Raw genomic sequence first — 22,778 nt, forward strand, 5'->3', positions numbered from 1 at the left:
CCTCAGAAGTGTTACAGTCTGAGTTTCATGCTCCTATTCTTCTACACAGACTAGTCGCCTTTGCTGAGCTATATCTCCTACAATGGACTGATCACAAGCACTCCTTTCAGTCAGCACCAATGTGCACAATAAAAGTCCCATGACTGCAGTACCTCCTGGAGGATAAAGCTTAGCTGGAATGTTTAAAATAGCACAGGATAATGAAGTACCCAAACTACCACCTCCTAGAAAAATTCATAATTTTTTATTGTTAAACCTAAAACAAACAATATTCCTTAACTGTTCATTTGTTGAAAAAGTGTGCTATTTCAACTTTTCATCCCAATTTATTATCAAATAAAATGTTAAAATATCAGAATTTTCTGTGGGATAGTCATTCTGGGTGGGGTTTTGTAGGTTTTTGTTTGATATTTAAACAAAATGGGTTGAAAGTTACTTTGGGGTTAAAATAGTGCCCACATACGTAGGAGAGAAGCAAAAGGAAGATTACATCCTAGGTGTGTAAGCAGGTACAAAGTCATGCTTGAAGAGTTCCTCCTCTAAAGCAGTTCATATGTTTTTAAATAGTTTTCAAAAAAGTTTCTGATGGAACTCCAATTGCCCACACTGCAGGAAGAAAATCTGGAGACAAAAGACAGATTACAGATGCTATCGTACCTACAACTGAATGAAGAAGACTTGTTTTCTGTGGCAATAGTGAGGAACAAGAGCGCATGAGACAAACTGCATCTTCACTTACATTTATGTGGTCCTTCAAGGCTACTTGGACCCATCAGACCATAAGAGCACATCATCAAGTATAGCAAGCAAAGAGAAGCTATGTCCCACCACCAACAAGACAGGGCTGTGATGAGCTTGAATTGTAGCCACGCTAACCATCTGAGCTACGCTGAAAGCAGGACAGGGAATCTGTTCATGAAATACATGAAAGAAAATCTGCTGTGTAACTGAAGGTTGGAAGGCTTGAACTGCCTCACGTTTATTGCTGAGACTCATTAATCTTCATGGGTTATCTGTTGGAAGCCGCACCTGACGACACTTTGCTAATTTCATCTGCCAGGAAAAATAACATGCCTGCTTTCATTTGTTTGTTTCTTTCCTCCAATTTATCATTTATTTGGTTATCCAGCAAATAATAGCAATAACTACTGTGGAGAATTTAATACAAGTGTTTCCACATGTGCCCTCTCCAGTCCACTGACCTTGTATGGTAGGCTATACAGAGAACCCATCCCTAAAATAATGCATTTTCTATGTTATATAGCCAAATCCTACACCCAAAAGGAAAAGCATATTGGAAATTTTCTCCCATGCTTTTGTGGCAATTGTCTGCTTTCCCAGACAACTGGCATCCCAGAGATCTACTGTGCATGCTGTACACCACCAACGTGTCATATCTTTGCAAGGAATTTATTGTGTACTTGCAGAAAACTGCATGCATTTGATTTATCTTTCCAGGATTATCTTGGATTTCAGCACTTAAAAACTGGCAACTCTACAATTACTGAGAAAAGCTACAGAGATTCTGAAACATCTGTATACATTTTTATTTCAACAAATGCTAACTCTGATTAAACAGAATTATTGGTATCAGTAGTGGGAACTGCAATTTTAAATTTTCCAGCTTGCTATGGCTAAAATGCTACAGGACAATGAATTAACTGGGGCTACTCATATCAGTAAAGTGTATGGAGTGTTTATAGCATAACTGAGATGTGTCACCATACGTGACCAGCATAAAATAGAAAAAAAGAGTAAGCTACAGGAAAGGATTTCAACCGAATATAAAGGAAGAAGAAACAATAATGAAATGCAAATCTTTCTGCTTTTATGCCTGCTGGCTAAAATGTATCAGCTTGAAACAACCCTCTCCCCACCAAAACAGCAAAAAATCTCATAATATATGTGGTGCCATATTTAAAAAAGCTGATCAAACAAAATATAAGAGAACACCTTAAAAAATAAAAATGAAACCTACTACTATGTGAAGACAGAGGCTGAGGACCTGTGTACAATAGAACTGTTTGAGGAAGGTGCTTACTTTATATTACTATACTAAATATGTCAGGCTTGTTATTCTTTTACTAGCCATATTTCCTGGGTGGTGAATTGCAGAAACTCGGCATCTAATACAATTCACCTTCCTCGTTTCAAATTTCAGTATGTTTTTCCATGCTCTTCAGTGTTATTTCCAGTGGAATTCAAGGTTAAAAATGCACCAGCTATGGATACATTTTTACTTCAGAAGAGTAAAGCAAAAGTAGAATTTTCAAAGTGAAGAAAACAAAGGAATGCTGGATTTTATAGGTTATCCTAACTGATGAGATTTCGCAATGAATGTACTAAAGTAGTACATTTCATGAAATAACAGTGCCCTCTAGTGCCTCTATTAAGCACTTTTTTTCCTAAACTTTTTTTCATAAAGTAACATACCAAAACACTATGCTGTTTGAGAAAGATTTAGAATAGAATGACTGTGATACTTCAGTTATCAGTTCTTAACAGTATTATTTTTCCTACTCCTGTTTAATTAATCTGCTGACAAAACCAGATTAAATACAAACACATTCATACACATCCATCTAAGTATTGCTTAGTATTGCAAAAATAGCACAACTATGAAAAAACAAGGTGTATGCTTTCTTTCAAGCATCAAAAATAATTCTGAAATATAATGTCTTAAAAACCATTGACTGTATTTACAAGAATTTACAAACGAGAAAGAACGCAGCACAATTTTCAAATACAATTCTGAGAACGAAGCACGAGCCCTCCAAAAAGCTTTAATTCATAAACCAAGCATCTTTGATAAAGAGGTTCTTATTGAAGGTTATGACATATCAAGATACAGTTTTCATAGTCTTTCTTTCAATCTCAACAGCACTTTAAAGTGAAGCAAACATGCAAAATATCACAAAATCCAGAGTAATTACTAAGGTCAGCTCATTATCTGTGACTCAGAGGTAGTTAAAAGAAAATTCAGCAAGGAACAAACGCTTGATGGAATATTAATATCTACTTTGAACCTCCTGGCTTTTGAAATATTAAATTTTATTTGACTGTTATGAAATTTTGGTTTTCCTAGCAAGAAGTTTTATAAAGAATGTTAAAATACATAATACTTTTTCATATGACCAGAATATATTTTTTACGTCTAACTAGGTAGGAAAGTTTTTAAAAGTATACTTATATATCCTTTCAAAAAGATATCTTCCTTTGATGCAAATTAGCTCTTCCAATGGGAACTCTGACAACTAATTACTATTATTTATTTTAAAATATACATGTTCGTTTGGTTTATAAGAATGGATCTTAAGAATCTCTGTGGGCCTCTAAAAAATAGTTTTAGACCTATAAAACAAAATTTATAACATTCTGCAGTTAAAACTACATTATATTACATATTTAGGTAAGTATGTATGTGTTTTTATATATGTGTGTGTGTGTGTGTGTGGTTTAATATGGCTGGCAACTTGTATTTGTAACTGTTAGTTTCATTAGAAGATTACCATATAAGCTTGCCTTACTTATGAGATATCATACAATATTTGCATTTATTACACTTTTTATTATTATATTTATTTATTTAATACTGCATTGTATTTATTTTTCCCAACTGTAGACAAAAAAAATGTAGGTTTTGTGTGGAATACTGAACAGTGAGGGTGAGGCCAAAATGTTCCCCAGCCCTCTAATATGCAGATCATGAGTTCTGCAAAGCCTTTGTACTCTTACCGTAAAGCTTGGGCTGTGGTTTCTGCATTCCACTTAGCTAACTTTTACCCAAGCCTTTTTCCTAAGTTTTTTAAGCTCCTTTAGTTCTGCTCTGGAATCTTTCAGATTATCTTTTGGTTAGTTCAGTTATCTTTTGGTATGATATTTGTGTTTTACACTCTTGGTGTCCTTTCTATTTCCTGCTTTTTCCTGTATAGTATCCATGTGGCATTATTATACATTTAGAGTTGTAGGTAACTTTGCAGAACTACTACTAAACCGGCATTGTCAGACCAACATGGAGAAAATTTCATTTCTTGTGAACATATAAATTATCAAGTATAACATTTAATACAGTATTACAAAATTATATGGTACTTTAAATGCATGACTTGTTCAGTCTACCATTCTATGCTGCACCTTGCTGTAGGTTATACAGGAATTACTCTACTTACTTTTGAGATCTAAGTTTCTGGCTCCTGCTGTGCTCTGTGTTGTGATTTTAGTGTCAATCTTTACAGTATGAAGATTGTTGGTATCCCTTGATATCATCACATTATGCCACTGGTTGTCATTCAGAGGTTTATTAGAACTTCCTTTGATGAGATTTGCACCATTTCCCAAGTCAAACACATAGTGTAAATACCTGGGCAGAGAGAAAAAATTGGAAGTTTCCTTTTTCTTTACATACCAAGGACGGTGATAATTAATACGCCTGTCATTGTCTATGCCCTTGTACTCTTCAGCATCACTGGTAAAACAGGAAGATAAACCTGAATATCAATTGGGGAAACAACCTTAATTCAGAGAAATCACCATTCATTTACATCCACTGAGATTCAGTCCCAAGGTTCGAGAAAGTATTGAGCCCCTCCAATGCCAAAACATACATACATTGTAGAGAGAGAACAAGAGAACTATAAACTAACATTTCTTTGGGCTAAATACTATGAAAGTTATACCTATTATTTACTTTCTTATTTTTCAGGTATCTAGCTTCATCTGAAAGAAAAAGTCACAATAAAGCATAAGAATCTGGTTAACATGCAGAAACATTCATCAGTCAGCTACCTTCAATCAGATAAAGGTTTGTATCCTAAACTTTCCATTGTATTTCTCATTTTGAATTCACCGTTTTTCTCATTATGCTAATCCATACATACCCTTTTACTAATTCAACCACGATGAAATCATTTCCATCCCCACTGTTATAAAGTATCAATCCATCCAAAGAGGTTGTTTTGAACTGGAAAAAAAGGTGCATAGATGTATAGGCTTGTAGCGTGGCCAATGCAATATAACTTGCTTTTGTTTTAAAGGTTACAGGGTCTGCTATGATGTTCCTGAACCCAAATCTTGCATTTAGCTCACAGTAATCGATGTCTCCATTTTTACATAAGTCTATGTATGCCATGCCATTAAATGTAAGACTCTGTAGATGCCCAATGAAATTAGAAGGCACGGAAGACAGGTAGCGGCGTTCTGTTATTATTCCTGTCTCTATGTTATGGAATTCCAGTCTTGTGTGATCACCAGCCATTTGACCTTTAAACAGTAACAAGAAAACACATGTTAGCATCTGAAATGGGAGCTCACAAAGCACATGATGCGGTTAAATATAAATACGGTGATTTCACGCTTTTCAGAATAGCTTATTTTAGAACATGCAAGCAAATTCTTGGCTCAAAGAGGATTTTTCTAAATTCATTAAAACTACTAGTAGATCTCTGGGAGTCTTTCCACTGACCAGTATGTTTGGATAAGGCCAGCAGTGTGAACTCCAAACAGATGCACAATAACACAACATATCAAAATACCAATGAAATCCCAGACTTTGGTTACACTTAACCAGACATGGAGTTTACCATAAGCAAGTGTAATTCGTTACTGCAACATGAAGAATGAAAGGATGAAACTAAGAGCTAAAAGTACAATGTTAGAGTTTCATGGCGCAGAGAGGCATAACAGTTAGGGATACTACTCCACGGGGCATTACTTGACATAAGGAAGAAAGGCTTCTTGTTTAAGCAATCTTAGGTACAGTCACACTGGTCTGCCGCAAGCCTGTGTAGCCAGGCAGACAGAGCTTTCCTTTGAAAGCAACAGGCTCTTCATCGTGGGGAAAAACCACAGCGGTGGGGAGACAGAGCCCAAGAGAGGCAGGAAGCAGAGAACCTGCAGCAAGGGCCAGTGTCTTGTCTTGTCCTGAAAAGAGCTTGCAGGGCGCATACCACAGACAAGCCTCAAAATTAACTTTCAGTCTTTCTAAGCCACAAAAGGACTCTGGCAAAGCAGAAAGACTGAAAGTTGCTGGACTGTACAGCAAGTCTGAAGGAAAGGACCTACACTGCTAGCACACACTGGGTACAGGTCAGGTGGTTTTCAAGCCAGTTATTAAATGCAGACCAAATTACGGCAGACCAAAATTTTTTGTCCATTAAAGAGGTCCATTTTTTAAAAGAGCACACATTTAGAGATGGACAACTTTTTCTTTTCACTGTGCTCATTTTAAAGATCTGGGGCAGTGATATCGCAAGGCTGATTCACGGCCACATTGTGTGGGCATGGTGACAAAATAGCTTTTATTACTAATAAATCCTAACACTTCATCCACCTTTTATAAACTGTGGGCTAGATATACCAGTTCCTTCACTGTTTCGCGTTGCTCAGGGAACACAAAGGTGACCAGCAAACCGAGGCAAACAGGAATAAATACTGGTGTCAAGCTGCTCCATACAAACCCCCATAGTTGCCGTGCAAGGGCATGGACAGGCCAAGGTCCTCTGTGCTGCCCTGAACGTACTATGCAAGAGGAGGCTGGGAGCCCCGGCCCAGACTGGACGTGCTGAGCGGTGGTACAGAAAACACTGTCTGACGCAGGCTCAGACAACTGCGCCTTTCATAACTTTCACAAGCGTCTGTGTGTGCCATGAGTGAAAGGATAAGGGCAAGATGAATGTAGGTATTTGGGTTTTACCCAGGAACACGGATTTACAAACTGGTTCAGTCACAGCACTGGGATACCAGTACAGATACCAGTGGAATTAAGAGTGAAAATAGGTCTGCAAGGTTTATATCATTCAGAACACAACGACGGAAGAGAAAATTGTTAATAATTTATGATAAATATTTATGAGCAGCATGCTTATAAATGCACGTGCATTCAATACGAGATCAGATTCTACTGATGATACCTTTGAACACCACAAGCATCTGGATCTGCAGTCACACAGGCTGACCCCTGCAAGAGGTGTCTTAATCCCCAAAGACAGCCCTCCTGATGTACCTGTTTCTAAATACCCATTCTGAAGATTTTAGTTCTCCTGATATATTAGCGAATGTGGGTTCTTCCTTGCAGTAATGAGTCAGAGAGCTGTCTTGAAAATGTCTTTAACCTTTTGCCAAGGCCAACAGCTGTATACTGTCATGGCTAGAGAGAGCTGAAGATCATCTTTTAGGGGAAAAACGTTATGTATTCCTGTATTATATCACTTCAGATGGCATTGCATAAATGTCATGGCAGAAATCCACTAAGCTTTGCCCTGTAGCACAGTATTCTCACTACAATCACTACCTGAAAAATATTTCTTTCTTGAGCATAGTAATAAAAAAGTTCCAGAAATCTGGGCTCACATCCCAAACCTCCTCCTAGCATTTTAGCTGTGCAAAAACGCTAATAGAACTGGAGACTTCACCTAAATCTCCACAGCATTTGCAACTACAGTTGTGAAAAGAGACAGAGAGACTGGTTTGTGCTTACAAGTTGGGTATTTTTTTTTTAAACTTGTCAGGTTGGTGCACAAAATTACCTGATGTAATGTTATGGATCATTATACAAAAGGCCAAGTGAATTCTGTTCATAAACATAATAAGCCAGATATCCTTTCCAATCCTAACCAACTGTAATATCTCCTTCATTCCACTTTTATTTTATGTTTCTAGAAAAAAAATAAAGTGCATGAGGGCAGTGTGTATTTAAACTCTTTTACTCTGAGTAAAATGTTCAAAACCATCTATATAACTTCCAATGAAAGCTAGTTATGACTCTGAAAGATCTTTTTTTAACCATGCAGCAATAGAAAGCTCGATGCATGGATGAATAGCTGGCAGTTTCTAACCTGTAAAAAGATGGAAATTCAGACTGAATTATTTAATAGCTTCCTTTCTAGCTTAAGCTTTCTGGATCTGACAGTTTTTTTCATATATGGCATAGCAGAAGGAATTAAAAAAAATAAAAGGAAAAACAGTGGGTGGGGGGGAAAAAGCTGGAACTTTTTGAGGGGAAGTCCCTTCTTGCCCATGTTATCAATAAGCATTTAATAATCCTTTCACATGAATACGTACCAGATTATGCTTTAACCACATTTCGCATTGTTGGGGCATCTAAGGAAAAGTTCTAAGGCAGTTTTGAGCAAGACAGAGCTCCAATCTGATACGGCAACACTTCCACTACTCCTTCAAGGCATTTAAAGCTACTCCACATAAATTGCATTGCGTACATTTGACTTTCTACCAGATGGGCTTAAAAGACTTTAGTTGGTAAAGGGTTTGGCAATACATTGTGTCACAAAAAAGGTCACAGTACTGCATGACTACAAAGATTCTCCATGAAGAAAATGCAGCCTTCCTGGGACTAGCAGCAGATTTCCCTCATCATCAGGCAAAAATTCAAGTTCCCTCTAGTTCCTTCTCTCATGCCAGCTTCCTGCTCATGGATGGAGAAGGCCACAGACTGGTCACACAGCTTCCTGCATGGAGTTTAGGAAGCTTTTTTCCTCCAAAGTACTGGGACAACTTCACCCCTTGGGTGAAGAACAAAATTAAACATCTCTGGATGCGAGCTTAGGCAACTTTCAGCTTGAAGAACTGAGAATAATTTCTAGTCAACAGGACAGCTCCCGATACAGGTACTGGCACCATATCCTGTGGAAAGGATGCAAGTGTTGTACCGAAAGTTTGACCCACGGGTAACACTTCTGCTTGATCAAGAGGCAACTGAAGTGAAAAAACTCTCACTGGCTTTAACAGCTATTTAATAAGACCATGACATCTAATTATAGCTATAGTTATACACAGTGAAGAATGACTGCATTAATTTGCAGACCTATGTTTTTTATTTATTAATTCACCTCACCAGACCACATATGATAGAATCCTTCTATTTTCATCTTAATCCTTCAAATACATTTGGAGCTTTTCTTAAGCTGTTCTGAGTAGTTGGGACTGAATTACAATTTAAAAACAGCATTTTTTTGATGGGTCTGTAACCTTTAATACGCCTAAATAAGAACTCTGCCTTGAGAAGCACAGGAAATCTGCATTTGTTTTCAGATACAGTATTTTATTCAGTTCCAAACAGCTTTTTCTAACTAGAAAATATCCCCAAAAGGACTTTATGATTTTAGTTGCCAGTTGAAGCAGCAAGATGATGAAATTTTTGATATGTTTGCTCCATTATTGTATTTTTATTTTCACATTAACAAAAAAAACAGTTAGGCCATCTTCCTTCATAGGAGAGGGACCAAAATTATCATCACATACATGAAGAAAATTTTTGCTTCACCTTTAGTAGATCCACCAGTAGTATATAATTGTATAAAATGTATTTTTACAGCTTTATGATTTAAGATATTTGCAATGATTTTTCCAGCAGTGACATGGCTTTGAGTGTCCTGCTGGAGTGAAAAAGGACTACTAAATGAGCTGTTTTCCATTTTAAAAATCATCAAAATTGTTACTATTTGAACAAATATTAAGGCAAAAGATGAAAACTATTTAATACTACATGAAAACAAAGACTAATTATTCAAAAAAAGAAAAAATTACACATGTTGCATTGGGCAAGGAATCAGGGCTAGTAGCCAGGGAACAACACATGCATATAAGACTTATCTTTAACACAATAAAGCAAAAAAACCCCACCCTGCTCGATTATCATTTCTGATACAAAATAGGAATATGTTTGTAACATCTTCTAGCATTCATGCTATTTTTTTTCCTCCCACCACAATTGCTGTTTTCATATACAAGAAAACCTCTTCCCTAATATTTATTTATTTAGGACAGTTGATGTAAGATTTAAAACATATGACAGAATATCCTTCAAACATTTATGAAATTCACTCTTACACTGATGGCCTGGAGTTTAATCTCAGTTTAAATTTAGTGTGTTGCCAAGAGCATTTTACTTGCCTTCTTGTTAGTGATGTATCAAATGACTTCTCTCCAATTACTGTATAAAAACATTCATTTAAGTCAGCATGAAGGTTTTCATCAATTTCAATAGCAATGTTAGAGTAAAATTCATATCAAGTGTAAAAATGCATTTGCAGTAGTAGTATTTCAAGATGCATAAGAAGACAAAAGAAAATGTTTCTACTGCTTTCAGAATAAAGGCATTTTAGTTCTGCCATTTTTTGTTTTGTGTTTCCCCCCAGTAACCCAAAGTCACAACGCCACACTACCTGTCATGGCCTGCTGGTCATCCACCATTAACTTTAAACTTTTTCCTCGCCGAACCACACGTACTGTGTGCCACTCATTATCATTGAGGTTATAGCCAGCAAAAAGGGTTTCTGGACCTTTGCCTGTAGGATATGTCAAACAGTCATTATGGAATCTTTAAATCAGTTTACAAGTGAACCTCACAGAGAGAGAGAGAGAGAGAGAAAGCGAAACTGGCTGGGCAAATGTCAAAACTTACCAAAAGCAAGAAAATTACAAAGTATAAGAAAATCTCAAAATGTAAGGCTACTATGTTAAAACACTTCTGCTGTATATTTAATGATATAAATATACTGTATATTCACATTTAATGAACCAGGCTGTCATAAATAGGCACAGTCAACCCAAATTTAGTTACGCATTTTAAAAAACATACATGCTGGTAAAGATTTGAGTTTTTGTTTTGCAATCATGTAATCACATAAGCAAGCCTTTAAGAATGGGATTACTGCAGCAAGAGAGAAAACTTCAGCCAGGGGTTAACAATACTGGACTTTCATTCCTTCATTAAAAATATTTTGGGGGAGAGGTATAAGCAGCAATTGTGTGTGTTAAATTGTTCTTCACCTACATCAGTTTCTCAGCCTATGTCTGTTTATTTGCACTTCTCAGAAGATCATCTATTACCTTATTATCTAGATGACTTGATAACATTCTCATACCCAGAAGCTTCAAATGTTAACTGACCTGCAAACCGTACTGCCCTTTCTCATATCATGAACACCTTTCTTGTAATCTGCTATTTGGTAAGCAGTATAACAAATACTTTTAATTCTATATATGTACGTGTACATATATGTATATACACGTGTGTGTGTGTGTATATATGTACTTGCAACTACAATGTACTTGCAACAATGAAAATATTCAAATATCTAAGAAACAAAATATCTTTAATATCTAGGAAAAAATGTCCGAGAATAAAATGATCATGAAAATTGTCCATTGACCAAGAAGAGAAAGAGAGAGAATGAGAGAGAGATCAATCCTGACTGAGGACTGTCCCTGATATGAGCAGGAGACTGACTGACCTCCCCAGGGCTGAGCTGATGCAGCAGAACCATGCCCAGCCCTGAGTTACTGTGCCTGAGTGGTGACTGCTCCAAAGGGAAAGTTAACCTGCAGTTCATTAATTACCTTCCTGCATGAGATAGCCTGGACTTCTTTAAGTTCCTGTGGCATAATAAAGGCTGCTGATAGCTAAGAGAAAAACGTAAAAGGAAGTAACACTCAAAATGAAAACATCTGGGTTACATTCAGTCAGGTTGCTATGTCCACTGCATCTTTCCAGGTGGCTATCCATGTCCTATGCGTCAAATTTCTTTCAAAACGGGAAATGCCACTGGCTCTGAAACTCTACCATATTTTTTTGGCTTTTTGGTTCCTTTCCACATAGTGCTGGCTAAATGTGGTGGAAGAGGTCAATTAATAAATGGGTACTTAAGACATTGTCTAAAATCAAAGCCTATCTGACTTCAGGCCTGCATGCAGGAAAAAAGCCACCAATAGCCTGACATATCTGTTCTTCGTAGAGTAGCTACAGAGCGGGAGCTATAGCAGCATATTTCACAGAGATTTCAACCTTTTTTTTTCCCCATTTTTCTATCGGCATTTTTTTAAATTGCTGTTGATTGTGCTGCTTTTGTGTGCAATCTTTGTTATTCTAACAAGGGATCTCCAGGAATAAAAATACTAGTTACAGTTTTAGCAAAGGCAACAAGATTCTAATTAATCTCAGGTTGCCTTCTCTATATGCCCCTGACCAATCCTATGTATTTACACTATACTAGGAAAAATGTGCAAACCCAGCAGAAACAGAGGTATGTTTACTCATTGGTGTCAATTACCTGAATTATTCTTTTTCTTAGATGTTTACTTTCCTTGACCGAAGAAAGACCAATTCTGCACTAACCCTTAAATGAATAATGGTCTTTTTGGATATGGTGATACAGATATAGTGAACGATGCTCCTTTGCAACTTCTATTTTTCCATATTCAATGGAAACAATTCAACGGAATGGGCTTCAACGGAAACAATTCCTAACTAGATCTGAGAGACAAGGAAAGGATTTACAAAAATGCCTAAGTGACATGAGTAAAATTCCCAGTAACAGTCAAAAGGCCTCCTGGGAAATCACTGTTTATTATTATGTGGAACATATTAACCCTTTCTCATGATTTTTGGGCCCAACTGAATTTTTTTCTTTTTTTCATTCTGAGATGAACTACTTATTCTCCCTCATCTCACGGTGGCTCTCTAAAGAGACCTGAAAGTGTAAGTAATTTTAATTTGCTCTTTCATTAACAGCTCTCTGTAGTGTCCCATTCATGTAAAGGAGTCTTAGTGTATATAAACATCAGATCCAACAGGGCTACTCACATTCATATAGACTAATATGTCTATTATCTTTTAATGCTTAGGGACTTGTAAATTCTTTCTGTTGTAAAATTAAATTTGTGTTTTTCCGTATGTCAGTCTGTTTCCTTTGCAGCTGTATTCTGAGTAGAAAATCAGGTCAGAACTACCTGTGATCTGCCTCCGCTTGCAATGCGTGGGTATTAGCACAGTGTTACATCCCTGAAAAGCAATTAGGAACAGTTTCTGAGCTGTCCATCAACTGTAAATCATCTTTAATGTAAACCATATCATAGCCACAAGCCTGCTTTCTGCCTCCCCCAGTTTCCAGACCTGGATTAAGAAGAAGTGGGGTGAAAAGGCTGTGAAAGGGCAAAAATTGGGTAAAACATGCAGTGCCGACAAGGCCCCGAAAGCAGCCCTGGCCTTGCAGAAACTAGCTACCATGTATGGAAAGAAGTTTCCTTTCCTGGAGCTGGTCTCAGCAGAAAAGAGAAGTTTTTGCCCTGTCATAGGAAGTACAAGGAACTGCAAAACAGCAAGATCCACTGTGCAGGTATTGTGTAACTGTCACATCAGTGTCACACCTCTGCAAAGTAGCTTCGGTTGTCCATGGCGGCTGGACAGGTGGATGAGGAAGGACGGATGCCTTTCACTCCTGTACAGAAAATGCAGGGCTTGGGCTGATCCCAGGCCAAGAACATGGTTGTGCATATAAAAGTAGTAAATGTCCTAGTGAGCACTGTATCTATTTAGAACAAAATTTTCTGAATGTGTAAACACAGCTAGACACAACAACACATGGAAATCCCCTGATGCCGTACAAGAGCACAAGGGCTGCAGGAGGAAACTCTTAACATGTCTTATTAAATGGCGCTGGCTACCTTTAAACATAGTTTAAATGAGTATTTTCCTCACTAATTTTCAAATATATTGACCTGAAATCAATTTAGAGATCATATTATTCAGATCGTAATAGTTCAGTCTGTTCTTCTGTCCTGGTTCACAGTGCTACAGTTTACAGTGAAACTATGACAAATCTAAATCTACTAAATCACTGGTTTTCCAGTTTTATTACAACTTCACACTTATCTAATTCCATTTACTTCAGTAAAATCATATCAACAGAAAGTGCTGTTGTATTTAAATAAGAATAGGCATAATATCATGGTTTTGGTTTTGATTGTTTTTGTTTGTTTGTTGGTGGTTTTTTTTAAATCAATTTAACCCTAATTAAAAAAAACTAAAATGGATTCCTGTGTTTTCTATGGACTGATACTACTCTTCCAGTCTTGTGTCCTTCAACTCCTAATGTATTTATCATGTTGTGCTTCCCTTGGAACTCATTTGTGTCTCTTCCTATGATACTACACAGTTCATCTGCTTCATGTACCCAGCACTCACTCTCTGAGCTACTAAGTCTCTTAGATACTAATATCTTATCTTACTATCTATTATATCATATCTTAAATCTTTCTTTTCAGACATAGAGAGGTAGTAACCTGCAAAGATCCACTAAGTACCTCCTCTTGCTTAAATATGAATTTTGTTATCAACATCAGTATTCGGCTCCTTCTCTATTTTAAAGGCTTAAGTAACTGATGGATTTTATGCACCCCTAGAGAGAATATACAGAATCAAACAAACAGATATCTGTTCCCAGCCAGATATCTGGCTCCCACAAATTTGACCATAGTTGTCCATACCAGTAAAATTTGCATATCCATTTATAATCAGGTAATTGCTTGTACAGCCATGTTTTTGCATGGGAAATGCAAACTATGCAGCCAGCTGATAGAGGTACAAATGCTGATGATGCAATTCATTATGAAATAGCTCACATAAAATGTAAAGCCCAAAAAATCTTAAGTTATATCCTTACTTTAGGCACCCAAAGAAAAGGATTTTAAAGTCCTAAATTATCTCAAATTGTTTTCAGCACGTCATCTAGAATCTAATTGCCATTGGTTCTTTCTAAATTTAATGGAAAGAAATAAGAACCTCCCAGATAAAATCTCATTTTCAATGGGCTCGATATACTAAATACTCTGAAGATTCCTGCTCTCTTTACTAGCTAGTAAGGAGTGTTTTCAGCCTGGTCCAAGCACTGAAAATCTGCTGATTTCGGCTAGACTTGTTAACTTGATAGCAAAATGCATGCTTACTGTTTCTCTCACAGATACTTATCCTGCTGTACCTAAATTGGGAGGTCTTTTAGCCAAATATTTAAAAGGAACATCGTAAAAACAAACATTCATTTTGAAACAATATGCTAGCTTTTGGTATTGTACTAAAACACATTCAAAACCAGTTATCTGAACCAAAGATAGCAATTACTATTGGCTCCTACTATGCCAGCCACCACCTCCAAGGCATATACAAAATACCACCTGGACTTGCTTGGAGCATTAAATTCTATGAGCAAAGGTAGATACTGAAAATCTTAAAGCACAGAAAGCAAGAAAAAGTAAATAGAGACCAGCAAAGGAAACTAGATGTTTCAAGGAATACTATACTAACCTGTGTAACCCAAGTCAGCTACAGGAAAACACCATTACTATCTATTTATAGGTCAATCTAAAAAACATCAGTGGTTTCAGGCTAGCTTGCTAACAGATGACTGTGCACATCACAACAAGCAGTATTAAGTGGGATTTTCCATTTGATGGAATAAGTGGACAAAAAGGATGTAAACCTGACATGACTGATGTTAAGAGAGAACACTACTTTGCGGTCAGGGATGCCAGCATTTTACCTAGCGTCTCTTGAAGCTAAGATATGTCTACACAGCAAGCTGAACTGTAAAAACAGCTGAGTGGCTCTGAGAAATACCTGAGTGATTAGTGTGAATACCTGTGCAGTCTCATTTACTCTGCTTTTCAGGGTAAATCTAGCCTGCCTGTAATTTAGGTTTCTGTTCTAGCAAGCAGCCAGTCTCACAGCCACTGTGCAAACCGTGTGAGGAATCGCTATCAGGCAGCAGTCTGCAGCATGGGGAAAGTTCAGAGAGGCTTCCTCCACAGCCAGGTGCAGAAGCACAGGCAAACAGGGAAAGGACTCTTAATCTTCATTAGCTTTACTATGGTGGTTGGCTGCCAAAACAATTTTGGTCTTCTCAACCACACATTTGCAAACTTGAATTTAAAAAGTTAATTATAATAGTGATCAACAGTATTTTACATGCTGCATCTGTATCACCCTGAAATTGCCTGCCTATGCATGCTTCTTACTAATAGAAAAAATTACTTGCTTTTTAAAGATCAGTGATGTGTATCAGTTTATCATCTAAAGCTAATTGACAAATTAACTTGACAAAATCTTATTGCAAGCCAAAGAAACTTTGTCAGCTGTACTTTTCTTCCTAACAGACTCAAACTTCAACTTCTACAAGAACAGTACATTTACTGAATTGTATCAAGCAAAACATATCAATCTGCACTGCTTGATCAAAATGTTCCAGCCCACAACAGCTTCATTAAAGGCCAAATTGCTTTTGGCAATTTGGGTAAAGTATTGTCAGTTTAGGGTATTTTGTTACTTTAAAAAAAAAAAAAAGACATTTTGGAAATTAAAATGAAGGAGATTAGAGCCACTAACATCTTTTATTAGCCTTAATCATTCCAGTTGCAGAACAGATTTTCCCTCCCCTATTCTGAGTAACAGAAATATCTTATAATATTCAATCACTTTCTCTACATGCATCCTCATACACAAAGGCAGAAAGCTAAGCAAAATACTTAAGAAAATTTTACTGGCTTCTTTTAAATGACCGAACTACAAACAGACTGCATTTAATGTTGATGTAGTTCACTAGTAAGGAAAACCAACACACATAGTGAATATACCGGGGGTAAAAAATCCATAGGTGCATGTAAAAGAATCAGGCATTTCACGCATCAGGTATCATAGCCAGGTCTGAGAACAAAAAAAATTTTCTAGTCATTGCCACAGATCTATTCTTTCTTTCTTTTTTTTTTTTTCATATATGTAAAGTTAAATAGAAGGAGCCATTTCAGGAAAATATGCTTGAATCACTTAACGAACAAATGCATGAACGCATTCACAAAAAGTCTGTGTATCTATGTATGTGAATATGGAGCATCTCTCTTATGAGGAAAGGCTGAGAGAGCTGGGCCTGTTTAGCCTGGAGAAGAGAAGGCTGAGAGGAGATCTTATCAACGTGTACAAGTATCTGAAGGGAGGGTGTCGAGAGGATGGGACCAGACTCTTTTCGGTGGTGCCCAGCGACAGGACACGAGGCAACAGGCACAAACTGAAACACAGGCAGTTCCACCTGAATGTGAGAAAAAAACTTCTTCACTGTGAGGGTGACAGAGCACTGGAACAGGTTGCCCAAAGAGGTTGTGGAGTCTCCTTCTCTGGAGATATTCAAAACCCGCCTGGACGTGATCCTGTGCAACGTGCTCTAGGTGACCCTGCTTGAGCAGGGGGGTTGGACTAGATGATCTCTAGAGGTCCCTTCCAACCTCAACCATTCTGTGATTCTGTGTGAATATATATATATATATATATATATATATATATACACACACACTGAATATATATATATACTTAACATATATATTGTATGTTCTGTATTTTTTACAGCTTTTTAAGATGAATCACAAGAGTGCTGACTGATCTTTCCTTCTGTTCTCCTTTAAATCCTGTATCCATCTCTCTGTGCAATACATATATTTTTATATATTTATATATCGCATACATATATTACCTCAGAATATATAGACATATATATTCTGCATTATTATATATTGCAGGCATCCTGAATTCTCCTCTTTTGCTTTTCTTTTCCAGGTCCAGCCCACTGTGATGTTTCCTGTTATGCTCCTTCCTTGCAGAAAGCCAGTAATCAAGAAGACAGAGAGTGCACACATTATTGGGTGAGTTAGGCAGTCTTTATAGCAATCACTCTCTTGATGACCCTTTGCGATCTTCCTATTTTAGATCTGTTTCTCACCGTCTCTCAGCCATCTCTCTTGTATCTGCCTCTTTCCTCTTTCTCTTTTCTGCAAGTTACCTCCCCTGCCACCTGCCCACTGTCTGGGCTGCTCAGCATTTACCCTCTCCAACCTTGTCTACCTTTTGCCATAAACAAGCTGTTCAACTTGTGCTACAATAGGGCAAACATCTATGCATTAATTTCTTTAAAGCTCTGAGATATTACACTGTTGGTGACATCTAAGTATATAAATAGAACCAGTGGGTCAAACTGTGAGGGCAGAACAAACATACACTGGCAGTAATTTGACTAAATTAAATCTGAGGTTTCTTGCTGTGTGCCAAGAAAGGTGCTGATGATAAATGCTTGTCCTGTGAAAGCCTATTCACTTCAAACAGAATGAAGACCACTGCTTAATTTCACTAAGATGGTGAAAGGAAGATCACAAAGTAGTAAACTTTTGAGTTGGAAGTCTTGGTCTCTAGACTCTCCTGCCTCATCAAAAATATATATAGTATATATATATATATATATATATATATACACACACACACATATACATATACTCGCACACACTCAAAACTGAAGCGTGCTTTTCTTGTTAATAATTGGGTCTACATTAGTTGAGTCATATTTAAAAAAACCTCTTTTGGGAATTGCAAACACATTTACACATGAACCTAGAGCACAGCATGAAAGGCTAACTGATTTTGTTATTTCATCATTAACTCTCTAACCCAGTTCAGAGACATTTCTCAATACATTGCTTTATTTAAAACATTTATTGTTAGGAATCAGCTGCATTTTAATTTAGTTCCATAAATCATATCTAAGTAAGAGAAACACAAATAACCCTAAGGACAGGTACATTTCCTTCTTCTGGAAATAATGGAAGGAAAGTATCTTTTGAAAGCTAAAAAAACGGAAGTCAGCTAAATCCCTGTATTTTTAATATGAGTGCAGTTTCTCTTTTGTACCATTCTCTAAGGAACGTGACTATCAGAGAAAATGTGCTAACGGCACTAAAGGTTTTATGAATCCACCCTGAGGCCCTGAACTAAAGCACAGTAAAGTCAATAACTCAAAACATAAAGTTGTTGCTTTTTCAGCTCACTGCTGAACACTTTGAGACAAGTTTTCAGAAATTATGCTGAACTTGACAACTTAGAAACGAGATAACTTTGCTGTAGGTAAGCCCAGTGTGAACTTTCAGCACACAACAATTCTATGCTAAATACCTCTGTAAATTTTAAGTTTCAATGTAGGATTATACTTTGTATTTACTGTAGGCTAACAAGAGCACTTGGAAAGATCATGTGGCATAAGTAATAGACAGTAAGGTCATAGCCTGCCTTGCATAATGGTAAACTTTTTAGACAGTGCCCAAATCCTAGGACTTCAGGAGATTTGTTCCCAGAAATGACCTGTGTGACTTTTGGTAAATCTTAATTCATTTTTGCCTTAGTTTGATATTGCTGCTAGAATGAAAATTCTAAGAATTTTAATCTGAATATGTTTAAACATTTTGTTTTGACAAAATAAGGTGCTTCAACACTTTCAAATCAATGTGTTTGGCTTCAGTTTGCCTCTAAGCTACTTCAGGGCTATTCACTATGAAGGCAGCTATTTCACAAACCTGCTACTGCATTTTTCTTTCTAGCTTCCCAGGTCCAGAATGCTACTGCAGTCGAGCCCAAGAGAAGATCAGAGTGCATCCCAGTAAGGAAAACCAGCCGGGATGCTTGGCCACAGAGGGGCTCCAAGGACCTGCACTAAGTCACTGGAACAACTCACCTAGACACAGACTAACACGGAATAATACAGGGAAACCAGCAATTTGGCTTGATAATCAAAATACACTCTACTGGGATGATCCAGTGTAAAATAATATATTCCACAAGGAAGAATAAAATGGAAATTTTTAATTAATCTACACTGCTGAAATTTTCCTGTGCAATACGTTTATTCTGTAGGGATCTTTCTTACACTGAAATTTTCTTTCAATGAAAAAATTCCCTACACCTCCCACTTAACAAAATGCTTTGTAAATCTGGTAGAAAAAGAAATGGTTAATTCATTTTGAGGTCTTCTTTTTGTTTGCCTTTTTTCCTCCTATAATAGGAATGTAATTGAAAACCACAAGAACTTACTTGGCAACTTCTGTGTAAAACAGTACCAAGACTAACATGGAGCCCCAATTTTAACCATATCTGTAATTCAACTTTTTTTTATTTTTAAGTAAACATTCACTGTTCTGCTATGACTTTAATGCAACCTGGGGTGTCCCATATTCATTAATTCTGCGTGAATATAGAGTTCCACCAATTGTAATGATTTGTGGGAAACTAAGGGAAAAAAAGAGATGCTAAAATGAGTTGAAGTTCATTTTCTGTTTTTTCAAGAGGAGTTAGATTTTCACCTCAGCCAACTGACTCATTGTTCTTGGCTTGATTACTCAAAAAAACCCGAAGTACAAAGGCAGAAACACATACACTTCCTGTCCTGGATTTCTTGAAACACTGAGAATATTCCTCTAAGCTTTCAAAGAATGGGAATGATTCACTTGGCAATCTCCATTTTCTTAGACATCATCTCTAAAGGTTATTATTCGAAAAAGTGCCTCAGCTTCCTTAATGTCTCCTCTGAACAAAAGAGACTTGGGAGCAATTCTGACTTGGAAGAATGACTTCACCAGGAGATGGCTATCTGAACATCTGAGGTTTAGTCACTGATCCTCACTTCCTGAATTGTGAAACAGGCAATAAATGCAATAAAGACTATGAGGTACACAGCCGCTGCAGGTAACAGGAGTGCAGAATTACCTACAGTACACCTCTAAGTGTAGCCTGATGGTGGAGGCATCCTTTACAGATCAGAAAAACCTATGCTACCATTTCTACTACTAAGACTGCCCTCTTTCTTTCCACTTAAACCCAATGAAGGAAAAACAACGTAACTTGCAGTGATTTGTGCAGAAAAAGTTGGTGCACTTGATTATTTTTCCTGAGAGAACTGGAATATTTATAATACTTTGGTTAGATTATAACTGACAACTGAAAAGAAGCAGAAACAGTTTTGAACACACATTAGCCTTTCTGACTCAGATATTGACTGTGCCCATTTATATCAAACCAAGATCGTCAAAACTCTGAAGAACATTTTAAAATATAAGTAACTAGAGTTTAAATATACTTATCCATAATTTACCTTTCTATAAACAGCATTACCTTTAAGCTTAGGCAAAAGTGAACATAACAGAAAAAGACACTTTTAAATATTTCATTTTACCATTATATCTTGAACATTGTGTTTAAGAATAAGCAGATTGATAGCTAGTTGGCACAGAAAGGAAAAAAAAAATTTGGACTGTGACTTTATTTTAAGAATAAGCCCCTCTTAATTTACAGGTGTCTTCATCCAAAGGCACAGCTGTTTTAAAATATGTAAACAACTAAGTCTCGCACTCGTATCTTTTTATGTTTTTTTAAACAAGTGAACAGTGAATTAAAACATTTAGCCTAGTTAGTTAATAGAAAAGACAATAATGTTTAAAGATTTGCAATTGTTATTATTTAAATGCTTTAAAATATTTTATACTCATTATGGATCAAAACCCACATAATTTCTTGAGACTGCTTATTCTTGGATGCTTCTATGTATACACAGGAGTCAAGCAAGGAACACCAAAATAGACAATTCAGATTATTTTCAAAAATTACAAACAGATGAATACAAAGGGTGATCCCTGTTCTATAAACAACAGCTCCCATAACTTTAATGGGTATGGGATCGGTTTCATCTTTTTTGACTTACACAACAGGCCATACACAACAGGCCATACAAGGCCTAGGCTTCTTTTACTGTATATTCTTATACTATATCTCAAAATACTCACTGAAACACACTACTCTTGATTTGTATATTACTTTGTTACTATGTCATGTCCTTCTTACTCTGAGTTTGATTCTTATAAAGTGTCATCATTACAGTGTAATAGTTCATGACTCTTTGCTTTTTTGCCCTTTACAACTTCTGGAGAAGCACCAGTTCAGCTACACCAGATTGCATCCAGGATTTAAAAGATAGCCGAAATTCTCGATGATACAGGACATAGTGAAGGGTACTGAGAGTAACAGGAACATATAAATTGAATATGTACCTTAAGATTTCAATGTTCCAGTATCATGAAAGGGTGAATAATACACATTGATAAAGTTTTTGAATCATTCTTATACAGAAGAAAAAAATCCTAAATTTTGCAGACTAAAATTGTAGATGATATCTTAAGTGTTCTTTAAATTTTCCTTTTGATTTTGAGAGCAGTTAAGTCTGATATCCTTCACCTGTAAGAAACCAACCTGAATACTAATAATCAGGGAATTTCTCTTCCCTGTATGAATAGGATTTTCGAGATATGTTCTTACAGGATACTTCGGCCTAAAATAAGATTTAGAAAACTACTAAACAAAACTACTCAGCTGTCTCAAATAGCTCTTATGTTTGAGACTGTTTGAGAAAGTTTGAGTAAGTTTAATTTGGCATTTTATTAAAGTTAAACTTACTGTAACTCTTCAAGTTTTCTTCAAGGGATTTCCTACCCAGAAGACCAATGTGTGTTTCTTTTCCTCAAATGAAATCTTTTTTCTGGTGACACTAATCCTCCTTCTGCATCAAGCTTTTCAAGCTGCATTTCCGCTGCTTCTAAACTATCACTTTCCCAGGCATATGCTTATTTATGGTTTCCAAATGAAGCTATAGTTAACTTGTGACACCTGCATGCTAACGATAGACAGTCAAGCACCTTTCGCTATCCGTTATTTCCTGCTTGTTGCTTATTCTGCCTCTTGCATGCCTGTGCAAAACTAAAACAAAACAAAACAAAGACTTGGTAAACTGAGTAGCTGGAACTGATTTCAACATTGAGAGAATATCTCAAAAGCTCTTTTACTATTTATTATCTCTTTTAAGGATTGTGTTCACTGTCAGTGGATGACAATTTTGTGTTGTTGAAAAAACAAACCAGCTTCTTAACAAAAATTCCTACTTGCACTTTGCTAAGGCACGCTCTGTATCTTGATTTATGTCAGTTTAGGAAATCAAGCAGCCATGCTGTAGCTTTCTCTAGCTAGTGCTGCGCTTATTCACAGTTGATTAGCTTGTCAGCTGACTTCCTAGGTGTCTTCTGTCATCTGCAAAATGTTAGTAACTGGAGATAGAAGGAAACTTCTTCCCCTGAAAGCTCCT

General features: G+C 36.7%; 1 protein-coding gene across 1 annotated transcript in view; it reads right to left on the reverse strand.

Annotated features, from left to right (window-relative positions):
* The window catches only part of NRXN1 (neurexin 1), a 723,763-nt gene that overhangs the window by 378,236 nt on the left and 322,749 nt on the right, over positions 1 to 22,778 (reverse strand). Inside the window, exons 12-14 of the mRNA XM_067292993.1 lie at positions 10,179 to 10,301; positions 4,878 to 5,259; positions 4,170 to 4,360 (exon numbers count right to left, since the gene is read on the reverse strand). Coding sequence (XP_067149094.1) covers positions 4,170 to 4,360; positions 4,878 to 5,259; positions 10,179 to 10,301 — 696 coding nt within the window. The remainder of the gene's footprint in view (positions 1 to 4,169; positions 4,361 to 4,877; positions 5,260 to 10,178; positions 10,302 to 22,778) is intronic.

Source organism: Apteryx mantelli, chromosome 3, assembly GCF_036417845.1.
Source record: "Apteryx mantelli isolate bAptMan1 chromosome 3, bAptMan1.hap1, whole genome shotgun sequence".
Taxonomy (NCBI): Eukaryota; Metazoa; Chordata; class Aves; order Apterygiformes; family Apterygidae; genus Apteryx; species Apteryx mantelli.